Source organism: Ambystoma mexicanum, chromosome 1p, assembly GCF_040938575.1.
Source record: "Ambystoma mexicanum isolate Mex_15411 chromosome 1p, UKY_AmexF1_1, whole genome shotgun sequence".
In the NCBI taxonomy this organism is placed as follows: Eukaryota; Metazoa; Chordata; class Amphibia; order Caudata; family Ambystomatidae; genus Ambystoma; species Ambystoma mexicanum.
This window is the reverse complement of record NC_090921.1, coordinates 1,337,996,685-1,338,023,950: the sequence shown is the minus strand read 5'-3', so window position 1 is coordinate 1,338,023,950 and position 27,266 is coordinate 1,337,996,685. Positions and strand designations below refer to the sequence as shown.

Here is a 27,266-nt window from a genome sequence, read left to right as displayed (position 1 = left end):
ATTGATGATTTAGAAACCAATATTCACCCCTGGACCACAGGTACCCTGGAATTTGATTCGTCACATTGGTGGCAGGCAGTGAGATTTAGTTGGAGACTTGTGCACAGCTTAGTCACTCAACGATAAAAGTACTGTTGCAGGCAATGTTTGGAACAGTGGTAGGTATTCTTTAATAATCATGGATCTTGGCATAGTAGAGACTGTGAAAGGCATGAGCAAAGATGTCCTGCACATTCTATGTCAAGAGGGAGGGCTTCCCCACAGTGCCAGGATTAATAAACCTGAGCTGCTGATCAGCCTTCAAGTTTGGGTAGAAGCTAGGGTGGTTGGGGAAGAGACCCCAGTGGATGGGCTTAGCCCTGTGTACCTGAATGGAGAAGACCTTCCACATGGGGTGGTGAAAGATGGTGAGGAAGACACCCTGAGTAATGTTTCTCACCAACTACTCCACAGGGAGGCAAGTTTAGTTTCCCAACACTCCAGAGTCTCAGCAAGGTCAGGGGGTGGTGCGGCATCCCGCAGGTCCCAGGCCTTGGCCCAGCCTCTATGTGGCCCACTAATTGTTCCCGCTGTAAATGATGTAGCAGCTAGAGACCATCTGTTGGAGGAGAGGAGACTAGTGCTGGAGGAACAAAATAGCGGGACAAGGTCACCAAAGAGCTGTGCAAGCAGGCACTCGAAGAGAAGAAGGAGGCCAACAGATTCACTTCTAGTGAGGGCAGCAGTAGTGGTGCAAACCAAGGTGCCCAGCACAAGCCCAAGCGTCACATCCCCAAAGATTTAGTCCAGGCTTATGAAGTGTGGAACAACAATTTTTATTGTTTTTGAGTGCTCCTGCTTTTTTTTCAGCAACAGGAGGAGGAAGAGGTACTGAGGGGTGCAACCCTGATGAGTCGCTTGCTGACACAGGGGACTGATGCAATTCTTCAGTTAACTCCAGAAGAAAGGCCCATTTATGAGAGCATTAAGGCAGCCCTTCTAAGGAAGGTCTGTAAAACCCCATAAAAGTATCTCAAGAGCTTCAGAGAGCTCACAAAGAAATGTGGGCAGACATTTGAAGCGTTCACACACTTGTCATTGTAATATCTGAGTGGGTGGGTGCTTGGTAACAAAGGTGGCACATTTAAAGGGATGTACAATTGGATTGTGTGTGAGCATGTCTTGAAGATTTGTGAGGCCGACTTACACAAGTATCTTGTGGACAAGACTATTACAGACCCTAGGGAGCTTGCCAAAGCTGCTGACAAGTTTGTTAGTACTCCAGTTCAGAAAACCAAACCTGAAGAGAAATACTCTGATAAGAAAATTAACCAGTATGGGAAGGACAAAGGTCCAACTCACTCCTCTTCTAAGTCAGGTCCCCAAAAGCATGAAGGGAAACCCGACCACTTTAGTTCAGCCGTGCACCCAGAAACAAAGAGCGCAGGCACCCCTAGCACAGGCACACCTGCGTACTCACAACCCAAAGGTTATTTTTTATGTAAGGAGCTTGGCCATAGTAAAGGGGATCCTGCTTGCAAGGGCTTACCCAAGCAAGCCATAGTGAATGTTGGGCTCATGGAGGAGACCATCATTAGTTTGGCCCACCTATAGGAGGACTTCCAACTAGGCCAAGGAGTGGCTGAATATGGACTGGTTGCACTCAGTGGAATGGAATTGGATCTCCAGTAGAGGTCCCAGTTTGGAACAGTACTCAACTGTTCTTAGAACAAGTGTATATCAATGGATACAAAACTCCTGCAGTCAGATACACTGTGGCTAGAATCACTGCTGTTATACAGCAGTGGGTACAGCCAGGACGGTATGTTGCTGGGCCTTATTGCAGAATCAATACGTTAGATGGAAAGAGTTAGTGCCCCTTAGCAATAGTAGAATTCAGTTGGCGAGGTGATACCGCCCAGAATTATGTAGCAGTGAAAGACTCACTCCATGGGCCTCATTACGACCCTGGCGGTTGGGGGTTAACGGCGCCGATAGAGCTGCTGGCACCGTTAACCCCCTACCGCCTCATTACGAGGTCTGCTTGTGGGTCCCGCGAGCAGACCAGGATGCTAACAACGGGCCCTTCATTAATGGGCCCGTTGTTAGCATCCTCCCCATTCCCATTGAGCCCTATGGGGGCTCAAATCGGAATGGGGATGTACTGGGTCTGGGTTCCTTGAATGGGTAAATACCAGGCCCTCCAAGGTCGGAATGGCCCGTTGTTTCCCCATTCAGGGAACCCGGACCCGGTACCCAGTATGGGGGTAGCCATGCTGCTAAAAGCGGCATGGCTACCTCGATAGTCGTAATGAGGCCCCATGTCCCATGCCTGTTGGCTAATGATCTTCCTGACCCGAGATAGTTGCGGCAGTCACTTGATCGAAGGTCAAAGAGGCCGACACGCCAGATTGAAAACTGTCAGAGCCTTAGGGCCTGCTTCCAGAGGACTTGTGTGAGGGACCGGCATGGCAGGTAGATCATGATCAAGTTCCACAGACTGCTGGGTTGCCTACTCCTGCAGGAGAGGGGCAAGTAGCTGCTGAGAACCCCACTTTGGTAGCAAGGGACTCAGTGACTTCAGCGTTGCCTGGCGTTGCCTTGACGAGGACCAAGTAACTTCAGACCCGAAAGGCATGCCCAAGCTGGGTGACCTTACATCAGCTGGGGGCCCAGATCAGGATGACTTCTTTAAAGTCCAGAAAGAGTGTCCCAGGCTACAGGAATGTCATTACACCAAAATGACTGGGGTAGTGGAAGTGACATCACATGACCCTTGACCCTTGATTGACCCCACCCCCCAAGTGGCATCACGGGAAGTGATATGATAGGTTATTTATAACGCCCTTAATACCCAGAGGTTTCTAAGCACGGACCTGGGGATCGAACCTGTGTTGCTCTGTGTCGTCTTGCTTCCAATGCAAGCAAGTTGCCCCTAGGCTATCCTTCAGATAGACCTTCTGATTTTTCATGTGCATCTTGCACCTGTGTTTCCAGGCGCTCTCATTTCAGCGAGATGTGAGAACAGAGGCACATAGGGAGGCATGACTTGTACTCGACCACACATTTTGGGGAAACCATTTTCCAGATTAGACATGGTGTCTATATGTAAAACATACATAATACAGTATTTGTAACAGGGTAACCGAAATTTCTAACACAGGCTACAGCTAGTGTGTGAAATATCTATAGATCAATGGACACAGAAGTACGCGCTATCTGTGGCATTGCTGTGTTAAGCAAGCCAAAAAAGCACTGACCTGGGGTGGCGTTTACCCCGGAGAAAAATGTTGCATGAGCAAGGCCTGAAAATGATATCATTGACCAGGATTTACTATCAACGAAATTCCCTGCTTATAAATGTATCTATGAGTCAGCTACTACTACGATAGAAGAAACCCATTAGACTGGTCTGCGTGCACACGGGGGAGCGCACCTGATAATGTTATCTTTGCTGGAGTATAATACCTGGGTAAGGTTCTTTCAATATACCCAAGACCCCCCCATAGTTTATTTCATCTAAGCGTAATACTGGGTGTCAAAGGACTTAAAAAAGGCTCAAAATGTAATGTAATATCATTGCTGCACACATAAATCCATGGCACCACACAGTTATTTTAAATTGAAAACACCCATGAGTTGCTTCTCACCTGGGTACTCACTGGCAGACTTCAAGGAGCACATTACACACTACCCCTTTGTCAGACCCAGTGGTGCCAAATGGCGTAGCACAATATTTGGTGGCTCCCCTGCAAACCACACTTTGCACCCCCCCTACATTCATTAACAAAGCACAGGGCACGCCACACCCCGGGCCGGTCCACCATGTGTGCGCAATGTACATGATGATTATACCACTTTAGGGGCATGCACTACTGCAAGTGAAAAAAGTAAATATGTTTTTTAATCAAAGCTTAAATGTGTAATGTAACATAGAAACAAGGGAGCGGTGCCTGGCACACAAATATATCAGCAAACAGTGGTGACTGATGAGTTGTTTTTTTGGAGGGTGTAAATATTTGCCAGAAGTATGTGATTGCGAATGAGCGTAGCGAGGGAACCCCATCTAATGAAAATGGGTTTGGGGGGATCATGGGGGATTCTTCTCCCTCCCCTGAGAAAATGTTTTGAATAATGGTGCATTAGACAGCACACTTTCTGTGAAAATCAGGGTAAAAGACCAACAATCGGTTTTGAAGGGTAAACCATGAAAAAAAGTACAATAGATGCAAGTCACCAAAAGTGCACAGGGCATTTCCTAATGCATTAGAATGCCGGTCCCTGCAATATATGCCAATATAAAAAACATTTTCATGCTGGCTGTGCCCATACATTTCCATGCTGGCTCCACCAACATATGCTAGCATTCCCATATAAGACCATACTCATTTTCGCTTTAAGATGTTTTTTTATAGTATCATTACTGGCACTGGGCACAAAACTGGCTCTGCCAATATATGCCAGTACTCCTATGTAAGAACATACTCCCTTTGGTTTGGCCATTAATGGTGACATGTCACAATTTAACAACCTGTCCAAACTGGCTCCAATGTAAGCCAGCCTAGACCCATAAGAACACTTATCACAATTGATTCAACATAGATGCTCAGTTAATAAAACGTCATGCTACAGTAAAAATATATACAGGCCACTACACCAAAACATCAGTCTAGCCCGTTAACACTACTTATCATGCTTGCTTTTTTAAAGATGCTGAGTAATAAATGTCATGCCACAGTAAGCAATGGCTACTGTAAGGGAGGCATGGCATCACACGTATGACACTGACACAAGAGGTACACGTTTCAAAACCTTTATTAACTTTTTGGGGTTTGGAGAAACTTCTACTCGGCCCTATGGCTAAGATGGAAGTAGTCTCTACCATCAAATATTAAAGGAAACACAGTACTAGTCAGTCTTTGTCAAATCAAAATGGCCTATACTAACAAAACCTAATGCCTGCCCTATCTCTCATACAAAAAGTGTGTAATGGGGAATATGTATGCAAAGGAAAATCAGTGTTATAACATAAAGGATCAAATTGGCTGAGTCAGCTCTCCTCCCCATGTTGGACAGAACAGAGAAAGGCGCCCCCGTAGACACATGGACACTCTCTGTCTCAGGTTCTTAAAACAAAGACAGTTCAAAACGTGGATCGAGGCCTGTCTGGCCTTCCACGTTAAAATTACTTATTCCAGCGTTCCAAAAGTTCTTTCACAGTTCAACAAAAAGTTCACGTAGGTCTCCCTCAGCTGGGCTTGGACCTCACCATCACAGAAGTTGCAGGGGTTCCCTTCCCCAAGCGTAATGTACATCCATTAGGGGTTCTCTTCCCCTAACTTATCACACTTCCGGTCTCCCTCAGTCAAGCTTGGACCTTTTACTGATGTCGAAGACTTTCAAATGTGCAAGGCTTTTACCCTAGACCTACGCAGGACCACTTCGACTTTGTTCTGCTCATACTTTTATGTTATTTGTTCCAGTGTCTCTTGGTCTTGGTAGTTCAATATCATAAGCACAAACGTTCCAAGAAAGCTTTCTCTTCAAGCAGTCACCTTTTTACTTCCCCTTTTGCCAGGGTTAATCTTGACCATTACGCATTTCAGAGTTCGTTCACTTTGCTGCTTTATAACAAACAATTCACATTTTACGGAGACTTTCGAGTGGGCTACTTCCTTTCGCCGGATCACTCCGCTACTCTGCATCTGTGGTTTCACAATTCGCAGCCACTTAAAAGTTCATCACTGGTTAGCTTTCTTTCGCATTTCATCCGCAAGTACGTAGCCTTCACTTGTGAGATACACTGTTGCAGCTTCACTCTTTACTTGACACAAACCGGCCTTTCATGTCTTTTATTAACTCACCGGTTGTGCGTGTTCCTTTCTTGTCTTTGTGGCTTTGATTCACGGGTCAAGGTTAAAACCAGAGGCTTGTCCTCGCTTCCCCAACTCTGTCGTTCATCCGGGGGGGTCGCTGGTGTCCTTCATTTAAACACAATGACGGTTTCTTCTTGTATGCGATTTGGCTTTCTGCGCGTCTCCCTCATGGCTTCCCAGAAGCAACAAACTTCTGTAGGGATCTTCAGGGTTTCCCTACCCTTTGCTCTTATCCCTCGATCGGTCGTCCTGCTCGAGTGCGTTCGCCTTCGCCCCGGAATCTCTGTTCCTTCTCGTGTTCCACCTTGCTCAGAGTGTGACTTACTTTTTATCCATGTGGGGAGAGCTAATGGGTATCAAATGTATGTGATTAAAGTCAAGTGCCTGACTTTGCCTGAACATGATTAGCGGGACATGTCCAATGAAGTATGTAAGTTTTAGCCTCTTTACTCTCAGTTGCCCTCTTCCTCCGCCCAGTGTTTGTGTAGAAAGAGGCGGGAGTTGGGACGTTCAAGGATCCTGTAAAATAGGATAGGGCATGGGTACGGGAAAGGGGAGAATACCACATCTCACCATTGGTTGCCTCACGCCCACCCCCGAAAACCCTCACCTAGATGATCCTCCCGCAATGGTCCAACCACAGGGATCCAAAGGTGATGGCCATGCCCTGATCACCTGAGAGAGAAACCCACGGGGACTAGAAGGTGAGACACTCATTCACCCACCAGTCACTCACTCACATTGTCTCTTACATCCACTCTTGGATTCTCTACAGAGGCACACACCTATCGACTCATTGCATTCTCTACACAGGCACACAGCCACCCACCTAAACACACATCACATCACTTCTTTTTTTTTTTTTGATTTAATTGTATAACAATTTTTACAAAACAGAAAAGCATTAGTAAACTCCTGTCTACAGCTTGTGTGAAAATGTCCTTGCTTTGGCTTGTAATTGATAATTAGTCCTAAATCCCTTGGACTTAATGTAGTGAGTTCAAGTTTTACTTTTGTCGCAGTTCTTCTTTGTTAATGAGTCTCTATCAGTCATTTGCCATCTCTTGCGTGTGAATCCAGTCCGCTTCAAACAGTTTTTTCACTACTCTGTTTGGGTTTTGGATTAGAATTTCTATAGACAGGTCCAGTTCTTTCAAGATTGTTTGATTATTTTGTTCCCATTCCGCGAGCATCCAGTTATCTCCGTCTATGATTTCTTTACAAATGAGGTGTAGCACTCGTGCTTCCGGTTTGTTGATAACTTTGCGATATAACATCAAAGTGGCTCTCATTTTGATTGCCAACATTGATGATATGCAAAGTTCCCTCCTTATTAGTGCCATGGGAGTTGATGTCGCTAGGCCCAGGACGTTTCGCCAAAAAAACTTTCATATTTCACCCAGATAGAATTCGGGACCAATGCGTCTATGCCATATATCAGAGCTGGCACCACATTGGCCTTGTAGAATCTCAGGATGGGAATTATTGAGAAGCGGCCATGCCTACTATCCACCGTCTTTGCTTGTGCTGTGAGGTTCTTTAGCTTTATCCAAAGTGTATCTAGCATGGTCTTTTCGTTTCTGTCATTGCTAATTGTGATTCCCAGATACTTGAAAGCTTGTACTGTTTCCAGTCTCTTACCCTCACAATGCCAAGAATGTTTTTGATTCCTTTTTTCTTGCCTGCCCAGAACGAGCACTTTGGTTTTTTCGTTATTTAGCCAGAGATTATTTTCTGACATATATAATACCAGATTATCCAGCTGGCGCTGAAGGCCGATGGGCGTCAGATCCATCAGGATGATATCATCAGCATATAATAGACGGTCGATCTTCTCTCCTCCCAACGCCGGTGGAAAGTGTCTGATGGCAAGACTTGATTCCCCATAGTCTGCAATGTACGCGTTGTATAAAGAGGGTGCCAAGGGACAGCCTTGTTTAATTCCTCTGGCTGTCACGATCTTCTCAGACAGACGTCCATCCGAGCTGAGGCGGACTTGAATGGAAGTTCCTTGGTGTAAAGCCTTTATGGGATTTAGAATTGAGGCCGGACATCCTTTTGCTTCTAATTTCGCCCAGAGAAGTTGTCTGTTGACCTGGTCAAAAGCTTGGACCAGGTCAATAAAGACAACATATATCGGAAGACCACCTTGTATTGCTTTTGCTTTCACGGCACTCATAAGCAGAATGTTTGTGGTTGTCCCCGAGTTTCTGACGAAACCATTCTGGAAGGGATCCATAGAGTTAGTTGAACGAACCCAATTTTGGAAGTCGTCCAACACAAAGGACGAGAAGACTTTTCCCATAACATCCAAAAGAGCAATCGGCCTGTACTGATTTGGATTATCGGTTGCACCTCTCTTAAAGATTGGGACGATGTTTGCCTTTTTCCAGGTAGATGGAATTTCTTTCGACTGGTTGCAATTTGAAAAAAGCTTACTCATAAAGTTTGCCCACAGCTCGGGATGTTTTTTGAGTTCCGAATTGCTAATGCCATCGGAGCCCTGGAGTTGTTCAATTTCATAAGTTTGTTTACAATTAAGTCTTTATTATTATTTTTATTTATTTAGTTGATTTAATCAAATTAATGATTTTTACAACAGATTGAAATCAAAACGAAGTGAAGAATCAGAGTAGAGCTAAGGGCTGAAAGTTGAGGAGAGAAGAAAGGGGTATTCAGAGAGATAGAATGAACTTCAGAGTCTGTGTAGTGGCGATAGTCCAGGTATTTCTTTCTCCGCTCATCAAACGTGTCCACCACGTTTCTTCTTCCCTGGTATAAGATGCAGAAAGGTTTGGTAGCAGAAATTTCTCGCCTACGGCTCTGGTTCCGGGGCAATTTAAAAGAAGATGGCGAATGGTTTCTACGTGTGTTTCGTTTTTGCAAAAACGACACGTGTTCGAGTTACTTTGTCCTCTGAGTTTTAAGATCTCATTTGTCGGCAGTAGGTTCAGACGCGCTCTCAAGAACAGGTTTCTAGCTGCTGTATTTGGGAACTTGCTCAAATAGTTCGGTACAGTATTTAATTTGTTCTGATAGGAAGGCAAATGACTGACAGATTTTGCTTTAGAAGCAATGTTCAAGGTTTCAATCCAGTCAAGCTCACTGATTTTCCTTTTTATTTTTGGCGCATTGCCGATAAGATCCTGCTCCGAAGAGTTTATTTCCACGAGCTTCTTTTTGCGAGCCATTTCCCAGGATTTTAGCACAGAGGGGGGAGGTGTCAATAGTTCCGTGCGTACAATAGCTAGCACATGAGGGCAGTCCGAGAGCAGCAACTTCCTGTACAGTATCATCGATTTGATTTCCACGGTCCCTTCCAACGATAATAGGCCCAGCTCTCTTCTGATCAGGGGGGCTGATGTTGACTTAGGGAGGCCTAGAACGGTGCGCCAAAATAAGCCCTCAAGCTTCAGCCACAGGTTTGTCGGTGTATGAGGGAGGGCTTCTGCAGCATAGGTGAGGGTTGGCACCACCTTCATCTTGTAAAATTTAATCAAAGGTAACAGGGAAAAACCACCGAACTTGTTGTCCAATGCCCGGCCTTGTGCCGTTAGGTTTTTTGCCTTGGTCATTAAGCTGCTTTGGAGGGTTGCATTTATACTCGAGCAGTCCAAAGCTACTCCCAAGTATATAATATTTACAACTTTTTCCAGTGCTGCCCCCTCCAAGTACCAGGCAAGTTTTTCCTTAGGACGTTTGTGTTTTTCCATTATCAAGATCTTGGTTTTGGCTGTATTTATAGTTAGATCGTTTGTCTTTATCAACAGGAATGTTCCAGGTTGGATCATTTGTGGTACTTTCTCTGATAGAGGGATAGGTGGTATTCTCGTCAAGGATTGGTGCAAATAGTTTGGAAAAGTGCTCAATCCAGCGGGATTCTCCCACATTATTCTGGATGTTATCGTTGACGTTGCTTTGGGTCCCCTTGATCAGGTTCCAAAATTCTTTTGGTTTGTTTCCACAAACTGCCATCAGCATTTGTTCTGAATCGTTCAAAAGGAGTTTATAACGATAGTGGAGCAACCAGCTTCTGTACTCTCGCACAGCCTTTATCCAACGTGCCATATTCTCAGGAAAAGGGAACTTTTGATAGTATTTCTTCAACCTTCTGTGTTCCGACCTTTTCATTACCAGATCCTTATTATATGAGTGTCAGTATCCATTCTGTGGTTTAGATGTTTTGTTTGGGTCCATCTGGAATCTGGTTAATAAGGGAGTATAGTCCAGATCACTAACGTCCCTTTTCCCTTGTGTATTAGTTTTGTTTTCAGATCTTATGTATTGTGCCTCAAGTTTCAGTGGCCCTTTTTCTGAGATCTTCACTCTTTTGCCTCTCTCTGATGGCTCGAGCGGCAAGATGCACCGGATCGATTGAGTTCTTGACGACCAACCTTCTAGAATTAGGAGGTTATGGTCGCTGAAGACTGTGGGACTGACCCTAAAGGAGTGGATCTCTGGCAAAATTTCTCTCAACTACGTGATCTATCGTCCCTTTTTGGTCACCTCTTTGCCATGACGGAATCAGCAGATTTGATATGGAGCGATGCCAATGAAGGTTGTGCATGTCCCTGTCCGCCATTATCTTATCGAGGAGTTTCCCTCTTTCCCTTACAGGGGACTTCTGGTTCGACAGCTTTGAAGACGTGCCGATCCCTTCACATATGGCGTTAAAATCTCCATTGATGATAATGCTGTGGTCAGCCCTGTTTGTTTGTACTTCTTCCCAGAGGTTATTAAGTTCTTTGACAAAATCTTTGTTTGTAGTCGTCTCTGGGTTCCAGTAAACATTCATTAGGAGCAAAGTGCTCTCTTTATGTTCATTGGGCAAAGGCTTTCTCGTAAGTATTACAGCTTGGATCCAATGGGGCGACAGGAAAATTTCAGAAACATCTAGTCCTGAGCCGGTTTTAATCGCAATTATAAGACCCGCAGATGGACGTCCTGTTGCTCCTTTCCTGGCACTCTTAAAGATTATTTCGTGGCCATCCAGCTGTGGTTTGGTGGTCAGCCACGTCTCCTGTAGGCATAGAACATCGAAGGTACCCAGGTTGACATCGGTTCTTTTAGTTAAATGCATGAAACCCCTCGTGTTCCAGCAACCTAATTTTAAAGGTTGCAATGGATTAGTTATCTTGTCTGAGATCTTCTCCTTAGATTTCTCAGGGTGGATCTTCTTTTCCAGAGATCGTTGCTAATATTTTTGTCTACGATTGCTCTCAGTTGTTAGCCAGGACCAGGGCACAGTTTTATCCGCCCTTGGTGTTCGATGGCTCCTTAGTGATTGATCACTTTGTGATGAATCTTGGAACCTTTTGCTTCGCGCATACTTCTGATCCTGATTGCTTTGTGCATTCTGATTTCTCTCAGGTTTTTCTCTTTCCACTTGATTAGGTCTATGGGTTTTTAGTTTATTTGTTATTTGCATTTTCTGCGTGGGCCAGGTATGAGGCATCCTGCTGATGTAACGGACACAGTTATCCCTGGTCATTTGCGAGGGATCCTTTCCGTTACTTACTTCTCTCTGGGACCTTGTTTTTTTCTGGGCTTGTGTGTTTGTATGCCTAATGTCCAATAATTCAAAACCCACTTCCAGAAGGATTTTGGTTTCCTTCAATAGACAAAGTTTGGTACTTTCAGAGTCAAGATGTATATAGGAGTAGTCTGTTCTACCTGACGTACTTGGTTCGACTATCCATAGGTCCTTGTTTTGAATATGTTTCAGACTGGGGATTTGGGTTAAGATTCTAATAATATTAGTTCTATTCATGGTCAGATTGTCCCGTCTTGAGTTGATGTTTTTCAACCTTAGAGTAAAATCACTCACAATGCGCTTTGTCTCCTGTTTCCGATCACTTTCTGATTCGGGTATTCGGTCATCTTTTCTCTTCTCATTCTCGGCAGAAATATGTCGGGAATATGAATCCGAGATCTTTTGGCCTGTTTCCCTTACAGGCTTTGAACTTTTTCTCTGGTCTAGAATTTTCTCCTGTTTCAGAGGAAGGGGAGGTACGTTCGAGGATTTGTTCCTTTTCCAGATGTTTGTGCTTTCTCTGCGCACTGGGTCCAGTCTTTTCTTGTCCGCAGCGTTTGTCCTTGAATTTGTACTCTTCACAGACTCCAGTTTTTGAGATTTTTGGGTATTCACTGGGGACTTTGACGACAGAACAGATTGTTTGACGATTTGTACTTTCTTAGGGGGTTCATTATTTGAGTTTTCTGTGGTTGATACAGTTGCTTTTCTCTTCGATGGTTTTTTTGGGTGGTTTTCAAGATCGATGTCATCGATTGTCAGAATGCTACAATCTGACTGGTCCTCAACAATAAGGACGGGAGTGGTTTTTTTTAAACAAATAATTTGTTTTTCCATCGTAAGATTCTGGTGTGTACTTTGAGTCTCTTTTATTTTATGCGAGACATCTTTTTTCTTCGCCGCGGCATTAGGTAGTCTCTTCTGAGCTTGTGATATGTTATCCTTTTTAGAGTTTTGACTGACTATCGATTTTTGCTGACTAAATATACAATACGTGAAGTTCTTGGTGTTTTTCTCAAGCCCTTTGTTTGTTTTTTTGTGCCTTCTATAGTTTTTATATAAGAAAAGGGGTTAGGCACTTGTTCCACCACTGGTTCTGTGGCAGCGAATTGACTGAGCGCTGAACGCACATCATCCTCCTCCAATATAGCTATAATGGCGTCCAGAGGTTCGATCGCTAGATTACTGTCTGGAGTCACATTTTCTCGATCTTGTAGAGTTATCACTCTAGTTGCCTTGTGTGAGGTGGTAGACGGGGCTGCTGTAGTGCCAATTGACTGTTGCGTCCGTCGGTTTGTGCGTTCCTCGACGTCTGAATCTGTCGGATGGTTATAAGGTTCTTGCTCGGCAGGCCTTATCCCACGTACTCTATCACCTACTTCAGATCCTTGGGACCCCGTAATGAAACCTTCCAGATATTGCAGTTTTGACTGCATTAAGGCTAACATGGTCATCTGATCTCGGAGCGTGTCGTTAATGCTCTCGTACAGCTTAGAGAACGGTGCCAATGCTATCGTTACTGTCGACATTATAGTTGTTAAGTCCAAATTTTGGTAATCCAAGTGTTGGGGAGAGGAGGGCAGAGTTCTACTTAGTCTGCGCATGGGTGTAGGCGTGGGGATCAGTGAAGATGTTTTTGTTGATTCAATAGCCATTTCCTTCATGGAGTTATTTAAGTCTAGCTTAGTGATCTGCACAGGGTTTTTTGCCATAAGTAGTTGTGTCGTAATTGGCTGCTGTTCAAGGCTCACGGCACTATTCGTCACTTCATTTTTTTGCTCCGAGATGTGGCAGCGTTGGTTAAGTGGGATCTCGGTCACTTTATTACTTGGCTGTTGATTCTGCCACCTAACTTCAGAGTTTGCAGTTTCGATTATTATATTATCAGGCATTCTCTCTTGATTAGGCTTTTCGCCTTTCCCCTCCTGGAGTTCACCATTTGTAGCCAGAGATGTAGATTTGTTTGAATAGTGCCATCTAAGTGGTGGAGCGACAGATGCCGCTGTCATAGATACAGTATTTCCCAGGGGGCCCAAGCTTATCGTGGGTTCCTCTGGGATGTCTCTGACAGTTGGTACATCTGTCTCTATGTGAATGAGGCTCTCTAGCATTTCATTGTCCGACAGCTCCTGCTGGGGATTTGATCGCCTTTCCATTTTTGTCCTGAAGAAGTCGTTCAGAAGTGCCACTGTGCAGGGCTTAGTTGGAGCGGTCTTTGGGCCCATTTTCTTATTTAGGGGGACCTTTGGTCTTGAGGTCAGTCTTCTTCTGACCTTGTTATGGGTGTGTCGCTGAGTTTTCGTTGGCATCAAGGGGAGTGATTTAGGTTGGTCATCGTTATGTACTCCTTGTTTTTCTTTTCTTTTTTTCGGTAAAATTACCATTTGTGGACACACCACTGCAGAGGTTCTTGGGTTCCCACTTAAAGTGACTGATTCTGTTAGAACTGCAATTGCATCTTTAAGTTTGCAGGACGCTGAATCTAATACAGCTGGATTTCGATGCTGACTTTTTCGTTTTATTGGCTCTTCGTTCTTACTATTTGAGGCACGTGATTTTACAGTGCTTTCCTTTGCGGAGCTCTCCCGCACTTCCGTACTTTGGACCGTATGGACTTGAGGGGCACATACGAATTCCACAGTAACCTTCTTTGAGGATGACGTTAGCTTCTGTTCGTTGTCATCTGAAGTTATAGGCGAATATCCTGTTCTTTCACTGGTCGTTGTCGTCCGTGGATCAAGCCCAAAGGTGCTTTCCTCTAGGTCGGTGCGTTCTGCCTGCTTCTCGGTGTCCAGGGTCAGCAGGTCTACATTCTCAGTGCTGGTCCATTCATTTGTACAGTGAGTACCCTTCTCTAACGTGGGGATATGTATCATCTGCTGATTCAGATCCACCACTGGAAGTGACATACATCGAGTGTCTATTTGCAAATGATCATTCTGAGTCCCTGACACCAGTCCCGGGGCAAAAGATGTTACAGCATCAGAGAGGAGAATATCATGGTTGTGAAATTTAGGCGAAAGCCTAGCGCTTTTTGATTGGTTTTCCGCAGTCAGATCTTGCTGGGTTGACGAGATGGTCCGTTTCGGCACCCGTTTCGGCGCCGCGGACTTTTCGCCACGCCTCTTAGTGTTCGATCTTCCCGTTAGTGTTTCTTTCAACGGTCGAAGGACGCGGCGAGTGGATTCTGCCTCTGGACTCGACGGCGCACAGGTAAGGCGGGGTGGGGTAAGCGGTACGGATAAGGAAGGTAGGAGAGAGGGGAGTGGAGAAAGCACGGGTGGGCAGGGAAAAGGGAGTGATGTCAAAGACATCGGGGGACGGGTGGGAGAAAGTAGGGAAACGGGAATAGTGAGACACTTTTCGGGTATAGAAAGGGGAAGTGATGCCATACCTGTGCCCGGTCTAGGGCTGTTCGATGGAGGCAATGCGGGCCTTGAAGGCGATGAAAGAGGCGGTCGCGGGCTTTCCATAGTATAGTTTGCCACTTTCGCCACCATGGCCATGGTTTCCATCTCAGGGTCGTGAGGCTGCGAGTCCATGTTGGCCAAAGAAACCGCGGAGACCAATGCCACGGTCATGACACGGTCTGCACAGTCTGCAACTTCACTCAGCAGCTAACTCTGCGGCCGCTCCGCGGCTTAGACAGACTTATAAGGATTTCAGGTGACCTGGGAAATTAGTGTCCACTGCAGAAAGACTCAGGGTCTGCACAGTCTGCAACTTCACTCAGCATCACTTCTCATTCACCCACCAGTCGCTCACCCCTTCTCTTGCATCCACTCATTGCATTCTCTGCACAGGCACATACACACCCAGAACATTAAAAAATACACATCACATTGCATCCCTTCTCATTCACCCACCAGTCGCTCACCCCTTCTCTTACATCCACTCATTGCATTCTCTACACAGGCACAGACACAGCCACCCACCCACCCACCCAGAAAATGTAAAAACACACATCACTTCTCATACACCCACCAGTCACTCGCACCTTCTCTTACATCCACTCATTGCATTCTGTACACAGGCACACACCCACCCACCCAGAGCATTCAAAAACACACATCACATCACACCACTTCTCATTCACCCACAAGGCATGCACACCTTTTCTTACATCCACTAATTGCATTCTCTTGACAGACACACACACACACAACATGCAAAAACACACATCACCTAACATCACTTCTCCTTCATCCACCAATAACTCACACCTTCCCTTACATTCACTCATTGCATTCTCTACAGAGACACACACTCACCCACCCAGAACATTCTAAAACACACATCATACCACTTCTCATTCACCCACCAGTCACTCACACCTTCTATGACATCCACTCATTGCATTCTCTACAAAGACATAGAACATTCATAAACACACATAACATCACTTCTCATTCACCCATCACTCACTTACACATTTTCTTACAACCACTCATTGCATTCTCTACACAGGCCCACACCCACCAACCCAGAACATTCAAAATTACACACCACATCACATCACTTCTCATTCACCCACCATTAACATGCATGCATCTGACAAACACTGCACACATGCAAAATACACATCACATTTTCTTTTGTTTTAAAGCCTTCTTACCTTTTCCTTGCAGCTCTGCTCTGTCCTTCCAGGCCACCCTTGGCTCCCATGTTCTGCTCACAAACAGGAACCAGGAAGCTGCAAGAACTTCCTGGTTCCTTTATGTGAGCTGCACGGGAGAACGGGTTGGAGCTGAACGTGGCATGTGACATGTGCCACATGTCACAGTCAGCTCCAACCCCTACTGAGCACCTCCACATCTAACTTTCACCCTGATGGGTGAGGACTGTGCCGGGGACCCATCAGATGTGGTGTGGCAGAACCCCCTGCATCATGGTGGGCCCGTTACACTAGGAGAATCTGTTTTAAAAAAAGGATTTTCTTATTTTCGTTTTTTAAAAGGGGTTTCATGGGAGTACCCAGGGGTTGCAGTTGTGACCCCTGATGACCCCCAAATGACATCCCTGGCAGGCTACGGGCGAGGCCCCTGGACTCTTTAAAGTTTACTGGCAGGATGAACTCCTGTACAGTGAGCCAAAATACTCTGCGGTAGGGGGCACCAGAAGGTTGTTGATTCTGCAATGCACAGAGAGTTCCTTTTTTGATTTGGCTCACCAGATTCCTTTAGCGGGTCACTTGGGGCTGACAAAGACATCAGATGGGTTGTCTGTGCTCTTTTAATGGCCCCAGTTTGGTGTAAATGTTAAAGCATTTGTCCGGTTCTCGACGACTTGTCAAGCTTCTGGCAAGTCAGGCGGTGCCACAAAGGCTCCCTTAATTCCACTACCCGTTGTTGGGTGGCCTTTTGAGAGAATAGGCATGACATTGTGGGTCCTTTGGATCCCAAAATCAGCTGAGGGAAAAGATACATATTGGTGCTGGTAAACCACTCCACTAGGTACCCTGAGGTTATCCCTTTGAGGAGCATCAACACACAAGTGTTTGAAAAGGCTCTGGATGGGATATTCTCCTGTGTTGGTTTCCCTAAGGAAGTCGTTTCTGACCGGGGAACAAACTTCATATTAGCATGTATGAGGGCTATGTGGGAAGAATGAGGAGTAACCTGCCGGTTCTCGACAGCCTTCCATCCACAAATCAACAGGCTTGTTGAGCGGTTCAACAAGACCCTTTGAGCTTCTGTTTGGACACCCTGTAAAAGGTCCCCTCGGTCTAGTGAGAGAGGGATAGAGCTGCGACCCCTCCTCCCTTACTCGAGATGTGGTGGACTATGTACTTGGCCTTTGGTCTAGAATGGCAAAGTACATGGAACAGTCTACACAAAATCTAAAGGCCAATCAAGAGCGGATGAAGCACTGGCATGACCAAAAGGCTACAGTGACTGATTATTCTCCAGGCCAGTGGGTGTGGATTATGGAACCAGTCACAGTGCCCTTCAGGACAAGTGGACTGGGCCTTACTGTGTACTTGAAAAGGTCAGTGAGGTAAATTATCTCATTTATGTGAACAGGCCTAAATAGATGTGCAGGGTCTTTCACGTCAACCGGCTAAAACTCCATTATAGCTGGGATGGCATTAGTGAAAGATGGAGAGACTGTGGAGGAGACAGATCCCCTCCAGACCTCCTGCACACTGAAGCCACAGATGGGTCAGTTGAAGGTGTCAACCTTGCAACTGACCTGTCAGAAAAGCAACTAACAGACTGTCACAGTTTACCAGGATAGTTAGCTGGTCGGTTTTCGCTGACTTCAGGTCACGCCGATTGGTGCAGCCATGATGTGGACACTGGAGACAGTAACCTGGTGAAAGGCAGACTTCATCAGATGTCTGATAAGGTAAGGGACCCCATCAAGGAGGAGGTTTACAAGATGTTGGCCCTAGAAGTGATAGAGCCATCCCACAGTCCCTGGCCTAGCCCCATGGTACTGGTCCCTAAAAAGACCACTGGTGGGAAGACTGAAGTCTGTGTTTGTGTGGACTACAGGGGGCTCATTTCTGTCATGAAGACAGATGCTGACCCTATTCCTCAGGCAGATGAGCTCACTGACACCCTCATCACTGCCAAGTACATGGGTTCCTATGATTTCATGGCAGGGTACTGGCAGGTTGGTCTGACAAACAGAGCAAGAGAGAGGTCCGCTTTTTCAACCCCAGAAGGACATTATTTCATTGAATCTTCTCCTCCCTCAACCATGAACCATTCTTCTTCTCCTGCCCTGAACCTGTTGTTCTTTGATGTTTAGTTGTGTTTAGCGCTGTCATGCCTTTGGGCTCTTGTCCTAGTGCTTTAATAAAATAAATAAGTACATCAATGATGAGTTCACGTTATGCCCTTTGAAATGAAGAATGCCCCTGCCACTTTTCAGAGGATGTTAACCAGGTTTTGTCCGGCCTGAAAAACTTCAGTGTCACCTATTTAGATGACATTGTTGTGTTCAGCCACACCTGGAAGGACCTCATATCCCACCTGAATAAGGACTTCAGGCTCTGCAGAATGCAGGTCTGACTATCAAGGCCACAAAGTGTCAGATAGTACATGGCACAGTGACTTGTGTAGGCTACCTCGTCAGTAGAGTTAAGAAACAACCTCTTGAAGCACAAGTACAGGCTATGACGGATTGGGACATCCCCATCCGACAGACACAGGTGAGAGCTTTCCTAGACCTCACTGAGTACTACCGGTCTTTCATCAAAGGGTATGGGACCATTGCCATGCCCCTAACTTCAAAATAAATGCCAAGAAAGGTGACTTGGTCCTCCCCCTGTCAAACTACTTTTCAGGATTTGAATGATGGATTGTGCAGAACCCTAGTTCTGAAAGTGCCAGACTATGATCAGGACTTCATTATCCAGATAGATGCCTGTGATTTTGGGATTGGAGCAGTTTTAGTGAAGCTGAACTCTCAAGCTTTGGAGCAACCTTTTGCCTACATTAGCCAGCAATTATTTTTCATTTTTATTTAAGTTGTTTTTAGTTTGTAAACAATCTTTTACAACATAGGAAGATTGTGCATATTTCAGAGTATATACAATGTCAAAAGACAATTCATCATATAATCCTTGTAACAAAATTCCATTAAAATCTAAAAGCATATATGTAATATACAAGTTAAAATTGGCAAGAATCAACATAACATATTACTTTCATCCGATATACAGTTTTCTCGAACAAGTGCACACAGAAATGAACATAGAAATTGTTTGAAAGAAATGAAAGTATCAAGATAATTGGCAATTCATCAAAAAGAGGGACATATTCATCATAGCATACAAATAAATCCTCATGATAATTGAGAATGAACCTTACTTAGTGAGTTTACAGAATCAGTATAATCTAAGAAGAGATCTTTACAAGAGACCCGGAATATTGAAAGGGTGTAGATAACTGCGAAAAGCACAAACACTAGTATTAAGATGGATTGCATTGTGATCATATTGCATACAATAAGTGCGGGTTAATGACAACTATTCACTCATATTTTAAACAATGCTTTTATCAATTAGATTGCTCTAAAAGTGGTCGTAATTTGAGCTCAAGCACTTCATTTATGATTGCAAGAAATTGAGTTAATCCAATGCTAGTACTGGTACCCCCACATGCAAGTTATCCATAGCCACTCTCTTAAAGATTCTGTGAGGCCAATTGTTATTATGTCCAAAAATAATAATTCTGTGCTCTTCAAAGAAATCAAAAGAATAACTAGATTTTTAATAGTTTCTTTATGGGAAAGGCTATTGCAAAACCTGCAGGTTCGGTTAGATGTCTCTTTAATATGAGGGTACCAGTGTTTGATTTTTTCGTGGGTAGCTATCTGGTTTAATTTGATTGTGAGATAGACGTTGCATGCTTTATTGTAGGGAAAGTGAATAAGATAAAGTTGCCGGGGCAGTCTTTTGGTTATGAACTGTGAAGGTTCCTTGTAGCTGGAATAGGTAGTAATCAGTTCAACCGTGTGACACCAGTCTAGTTCATATCATTTTTTTTTAACATAACCTAGCCTGAATTGCAAATCGTCAGCATTTAATCCAATTGCCTGAAGCAAGTGTAACATTCTATCATGGTATTTTGCAACTGATGGGAAGCTTGCGCTCAACTATTATAGTACCAAGATTCTCATATAGCGAGTTGGTAGGAGGAAGCATTATTTTGGTGGCTTAGTATGGCATTCGGTAGCAAGCTTGCTAGTCTCAATGTCTGTTTCCATAAAGATCCTTGTATTTGGTCAAGCATGGCTTCAATGTTGGTCAGGCACATGCCCAGTCCATAGAGGATAATTGCCTCTACTTTCAAGATGTAGAAATCTATTAGAGGCAGCAGAGAAAATTTACAACATTTACTGTAAACTATTTGCATCTGTGCAAGTAGGGGGACGATTTTCTTGCAGAGCGCAACCCTCCACATAGTTAATGAATTTGAGTCTCCGAAGTCATATCCCAAATATTTAACCGATTTTGAATGAGCAACATGTACTCCATCGATGGACCAGTTATATGAGGACATTTTTCTTTTAGGATTATTGAAGATTTTAATTCTCGATTTGCTCACATTAAAGTGAAGATTTTGAGCCTGTGAGTAATGAGTGAAGAGATCAAGTTTTACTTGTTACCCAAAAGGTGTGCGATCGAAGATGAGAATATCGTCAGCAAATGCCAACCAGAGCAACTGTAAATTCCCAAGTTTGGCTGGAAAACTAATACCTTGTACCCATTATTTATCGGTATCGCAAAGATACAGGTTAAATAGGGTTGTAGCTAAGTTGCAGCCCTGCTTTACTCCTCCACAGGTGGCTATAGGCTGAGTTGTGTCACCTTGTTGGTTGACATTTACCAAATAGGTGGTGTTCTGATGTAGGTGAGATATTAGGGTTATCAATTGTGGTGGAAAGGCAAAATTCAGCATTTTTCCCCACAAAAGATTTCGAATCACGCAGACGAAAGCTGCCAAAAGATCAATGAATGCCATGTATATTGGACTAGAATTGCACAGTTTGCTTTTGGCGAGCAGATGGGCCATAATAGTGGCATTTAACGATGTGCACATCTGTCTGCGGAAACCAATTTGAAAACGGGAAAGAATTTGATTATGATTTATGTGGCGTTCCAACTCTCTTAGAAGCAAGATGGAAAAGACCTTTGCTGAGGCGTCCAGTAGTGCAATTGGGTGGAAGTATTCCTGCTCAGCAAGATTGCCTTTTTTTTAAAATGGGGACGATAATGGATTGGAGCCAAGATCGTGGAAAAGTAGTGGAAAGAAATATATTGTAACATTTTGTTGTGAGAACAGCAGCCCAAAAGCTGAGATTAGCAAGCAGGCGATTAACAAAAGGGAAAGGAACTGGGCCATCGTAGTAAAAGAGGCTTATGCGGTTATTTGGTTCATGACAAGCTGAAACCCTACATCTTTGGGTCTCACTTCACAGTCCAAACAGACCACCAGCCTCTTTTATGGTTAATGGCCATGCAAGGGGAGAACCCTAAGCTTGGCAATGCAGAGGGCCTGAGCCGGTACTTTCGCCTCAATGACGAACCAGACCCTCTAGGGTGGTGGTTCACATGGTGAGGGTGAGGGGCATGTGAGGAATTCAACCATCCTCATGGTGCACGTGGACACGCCTGGGCTTTTATGAAATTAAGTAAAGGGATGATGGCAGACCTGCCTCAGGAAAATGTGTGGGGCTAATCCACACACATTTTCCCATGCTCACACCACATCAAATGCATTGACCTGTGTACTTCGGCATGGACACAGCCTACAGGTACATTCCGCCCCTGTCATATTTAGTTGGAATATGATAGGAGAGGAGAGCACAATGTCATCCCAAGGAGGGGGGAGAAAAGCTTCCCCATCCATTGGACATCCTGATTAACTGACAAGGGTTCCATGGAACCGCCTTGCTCCTTTGTTCGCCATGCAGCTGGTGGCTGCGATTAACATACCAATAGAGGGTACTTCAAACAGGCCCTCATGGGGCTTGGTAGCAGGGGACAACAAACAAGACAGGAAACCCAACACACCTTTCATATGTAACCGTGTCAACCTGAAGCCAGCTCCCGCCTCTCAGTTTCAATGACAGTGAACTGACATGTTTTAGGGCCTCATTACGACCCTGGCGGTACGGGGTTAACGGCGCCATAAAGGTTGCCGGCGCCGTTAACCCTGTACCGCCTCATTACGAGGTCCCCTTGCGGGACCTGGTAAGTAACGCCTGGTCAAACCAGGCGTGCTTACCGGGTCCCGCGAGGGGAAGAGGGAGCAAACAACGGGCCAACTCGTAATGGCCCGTTGTTTGCTCCCTCTCCCATTCCCATTCAGCCCTATGGGGGCTGAAATGGGAATGGGGAAGGACCTGGTCCAGGTCCTTGGAGGGAGGAATTACCGGGCCTTCCGAACTCGGAATGGCCCGGTAATTCCTCATTCCGTGGACCCAGACCCGGATGCGATTTCGGCGGCAGCCATGCTGCCAATAGCGGCATGGCTACCGCCGAGGTCGTAATGAGGGCTTAAGTCTATGTTTGATTAGACAACCCTGGGTTAGGAGGATCCCATTCATAAGATACAAGAATGTGGTTTGCAGAAGCCAGACCGTCTGGTCCCTCAATATCTTCAAGGGAGATGTGCCACTTTAAGAATGTAATGAATGTTATCATGCAAGTTGTTTTGTCTTAACAAAGATTGCATGTTCCCTGAAGTCATTCACGTATTAAGTGTCGCATTTTGCAATAATAAAAGTGGCCGAACGGCCTCCAAAGGAATCATGGGAATCATGGGATATGTCTCCCACCTTGGCCTTCAGACCTGTGACACCCATTGTGGTCATATGTCAACCCCAACTCTTTTTGCTGGGTTTTGTCAGGAGCCTTGAACCCAGAATTTAAACACTTGACCTGGGTTCAGAAATGCGCAGCATGACTAGGGAGATTCCTATATAGCGGTTAAGGGTTGCTATGGTTTAGAGGCGTGCAGTGACCAATGGACTAATGGGGCAGGAGACAGATGCTAAACGGTGCTGGGGCTCCGCTGTTAACAAAGGCCTTCTGTGGCACAGTTCCTTGTTAACAGGACCACTACTCGATGCATGCACATTGAAGACAATTAAAACTGTGATGGGATGTGTCCAAGTGAAAGCCCCCATCCATTTGCAATTGCCTACCAACTGTGCCTTCTTCCACAAGAATTAAAGTAAGTTAGTGGCAGTTTATTTTTAAGAAAAAGGGCACCAACTATAGGAGTGAAACAGATAAAAACATACAATAAATTGATGACAAGAAGATCAGAGTGTCAGCGTGTGTTGCCAGGGGAGTGCTTGGAACGGTAGGAGTGTACAGGGGAGGGGACAGCTCATCTTCACTGCAGACCTCAAGGGTCTGTTTCATAGGTGAAGGGCAGAGTTATGGCAGCTTTTAACATAGATGCTTCAACTGAAGAGTCTCACTAGAATCTTTGAAAAAGAAGTGACATCCCCTGACATCATATTGGGTCAAGAATGCCAACAGAAAGAACGCGAGTCCCAAAATAAGCTTTTTTTTTTAAAGCTGAATTTATATCATTGAGGTCTACTTTAACATGGGGCTTGCGATTTTCCATTTAGAATGTGGAAACTTTAGCTACAGTACTTTTTTTCCCTCAGGCTGTCTTTAGTATTGTCAGGCTGCTTTAGCTGATTTCTGTACTTGGAAGTAAACTCTGTTAGACAGTATTATTGTAGCTCTTGGAAGCCAAAACACATGTTTGCACTAACTAAATCACAGAAAGTATGTGGTAAGGTGCCCGAATTGCAGAGTGGCATAGAATCCTGGCTTCACTGCCTAACTAAAGTGTGTGATCCTGAGCAAATTATTTAATCTCACTGTGCCTCAGCTGGAAAAAATTGGAGGCCTTAGAAGAGATTCACACTAACGTATGGTGGGCAGATTTAGCGATTGTCAGGAAATAATGGTGTCCCCTTGTGATCTTCTGTCAGTGGCCGCAGAGGCCAATGCCTAGACTTGCGTTATTGTACCGCTGGCCTTCACTCAGTCCCCCATTATTGGATTTGACAGGAGGGTGTATATTCTCCCTAGCTAGTCAGGGCACTAGAGATACTGCTATGCAACTAGAGTTGCTTCGGGCGGCCAGAGCTCCGCCTCACAGGCGAATGAGTGCAGGCCTTTTCAGTGATCTGTTACGTTGTGTTATGGAGTCTTATACAGCACAATGGGCCTCGTTAAGGGTCTGCAAGTAAATCCCCATAGGGCTCAATGGGAATGGGGATGCCTGTAGCAACGGCACTGTCCTTAACGGGGCCTGTGCTACAGGCATGCAGTGCTCGCGGGTGCCGTTCATTCCGCAAGGTCAGACCTGGCGGAATGAAAGGCACCCGCGAGCACAACTCTGAGTTTGCCGGTCCGGATACAACGGTACCAGTAAGATTAATTGTAATGAGGCCCAATGTCTGTCAGGTATATGGCTTCGTGGCCCTGCAGGATCTTTAAGAGGAGGGCTAGGGAACTAGCATAGACGCAGGGCAAGGTTGCTTGGTTGCAGTGTTGTGTGCCGATCTGAAAAGACAGGTTAGATATTTTGTGAGTTGTCTGGAGAAGTGTTTTTTTGTCTGCTCCAGGTTCACAAAGTAACTTGTTTGTTGTGTCTGTGGCAGAGTAGCGGTTTTGGAGGGTGCAGAGGGGGGTGTTCACATTTTTGAAGAGGGTTGGTGTGGTGTTTGGGGGAATTTTGTGTAGACTAATGGCTTTTCAAATGGTGTACGTTGCAAGGTGCTAACCTGTGCTGTTTCGGTGTTGGAGTTATGTGACAATGTTGTCATTTAGGGTGGAGGGGGGCAGAATGACTTTGTGTTGTTTGTTGTTTTTATACCTTGCTCAGAAAACCTTACAACAACAATCTTTTTTTTTCATTTTGGAAACATACCACTTGGTCAGATTTATTTGTTTATATCTGTGTCAAATATTCTTCCTCTAATCCTTATATCTTGTTCTGCCATATTATGTGAGGTCAGGTTAAGTCATGCTATGTCACTTTACAGTATGTTATGGCACAACATTTGGGCCCACAATCAGTGGTCGAAGTGGGCGGGAGCGGGGCTCCCCTACTTCTTTTAATTCACTTTTACTGTTCCTATACTTGTATTTTAAAAAGAAACCGTTCCGGAATGGTTTCATTTTAAAATACAAGTGTAGGAAGAGGTTGGAACTTGCACTTTCAGTGCACGGCACTGAACGTTTCCTTAAAGAGCAGGCACATGTGTTTTGGGTTTTTTATTGTGCATGGGAGGGGGCACGGCGATGGGTTCTGTGGGCAGCGTTGCAGGCCAGTAGGGAACATAGTTCCACTACTTCTTTTCGTACACTTCGACCACTGCCCACAATTTGTAATCAGTTCCCCGGGTCCTAAGGCTTCTGACATATCAACGACCCTCCAAGTGTGGCAACACTCCAGCTTAAATGGCAGTATGGTAGAATAGCAGCTGAGACAGCCAAGCACACACCTCATCACAACCACAGCGTTAGCATGCCGGCAAGTACCAATGGAAATGTTTACAGGCAGCCTGATGTGCATTTTGTCCTTCAATACTCTCATGTTTACAGGCAGCCTGATGTGCTTTTTGTCCTTCAAAACTCTCATGTTTACAGGCAGCCTGATGAGCTTTTTGTCCTTCAATACTCTCATGATTACAGGCAGCCTGATGTGCTTTTTGTCCTTCAATACTCCATGTTTACAGGCAGCCTGATGTGCTTTTTGTCCTTCAATACTCTCATGTTTACAGGCAGCCTGTTATGCATTTTGTCCTTCAATACTCTCATGTTTACAGGCAGCCTGATGTGCTTTTTGTCCTTCAATACTCTCATGTTTACAGGCAGCCTGATGTGCATTTTGTCCTTCAATACTCTCATTTTTACAGGCAGCCTGATGTGCTTTTTGTTGCACCGTTTGCAGCTAACCTAACACTAATTTCTACAAACATTCCATGGCAGAGAAGACCCGCCTTACAAGTACATTTTCCCCGCCTCACCCAGTCCCTGAAGGAAGCCCCTCACCACTATTTGAAGAGTTGGACCCCGTCCGAGGTTTTGACCTAGTTTAGGATGACCAGATTTGAAAAATAAAATAACGGGACAGGGAAACTAACATAAAAGTAGGACTAACTGTTGAAAGTGGCTGTCAACGCACTACACTTCAGTAGTGCTTGGAGGAGAAGGGGGCTTAAGTGCTACTGCTTAAATCAACACATATTAAAATTATTTTATCATAAACTAACACTTTCTGAAGTTGTAAAATGTAGCATTTCTTCTACATGAGACTGTGCATTCCTGCTGGCCAGCCATGAAGACCTACAACAAAAAACCGGGAACACTGCAGTTTCCAATGGAAACATCATCTTGAGATTGCGGGACAGAGCACCAAATTCTCGGACAGTCCCGGCAAAACCGGGACGTCTGGTCACCCTAACCTAGTTGCGTCCCTGCTTTGTGATGTGATACCTATTACTCCTTATCTAGTGAAATATTCCAGGGAAAGATTGCTATAGGATGTCATCCCGCCTTCATTTCTACGTGGGAGGTCCCACGCGGCCCGGTACTCACTGTTATAATCTCTAGCACTTCAGTCTTGCTGACCTCCCCGTTTTTGTCCACGTCGAAGAGGGAGAAGGCCCACTCCAATTTTAGGTTGGTCTTGCCCGAGGAGGTGAGGTGCAGGGCAATGATGTACTCCCGGAAGTCCAGAGTGCCGTCGTCATTGGTGTCGAAGCTTCGGAAGACGTGCCGGGCGTACGTCTTGGGGTCAGAGTTCGGGAAGAAGTTGGTGTAGATCTTCTCAAAGTCCGTCCGGCTGATCCTGCCATCGGGGCACTGCTTCTTGAAACTCTCGTACCACTTGCAGAGCTCATCTTCGGTGTACCTCGTGTTCATTTTCAGATCTTCCAGGATCTCCTTGGAAAGGGCCCCACTTTTACTGTTCCCCATGCTTCGGTCTCCGGTATCCTTATGTCTTGCGGACTTCCTTCCTTTTCAGCCACCGTTTTCTATTTCTTTCTTCTCTCTTTTTGATCTTCCCCTGTCCTACTTGTCGCACATGATGCACCGGCTGGAATAAAGGGAGCTCTTCCACCTGCCCCTTCTTATATAGACTGCCGGGGAGGTGCGTGACATTGGAAAACAGGCGGTAGGAAGAGGAGCTGGGGAGGAGGGGAGAGAGGGCGTACCCCTTGCCCACTACACCTGCTGGGTTTCACCCCACCTCCACCTCACGTGTGCTTGGGAGTGGGATTATCTTCTTATCTTGATTGAAGGGAGATTTTGGTCCCTGAGCTGCTTTGCTCATCGTCTTGTTTGGTGCATTCTGTCCTTACATGTCATTGGTTTTCCTAGC

General features: G+C 45.2%; 1 protein-coding gene across 1 annotated transcript in view; it reads right to left on the bottom strand.

Annotated features, from left to right (window-relative positions):
* LOC138453909 (visinin-like) overlaps positions 1-27,011 on the bottom strand; it is a 139,276-nt gene extending 112,265 nt beyond the window's left edge. The window contains exon 1 of the mRNA XM_069607002.1: positions 26,480-27,011. Within this exon, the coding sequence (XP_069463103.1) occupies positions 26,480-26,860 (381 nt within the window). The 5' untranslated portion in view covers positions 26,861-27,011. The remainder of the gene's footprint in view (positions 1-26,479) is intronic.
* Positions 27,012-27,266: the final 255 nt, after the last annotated feature.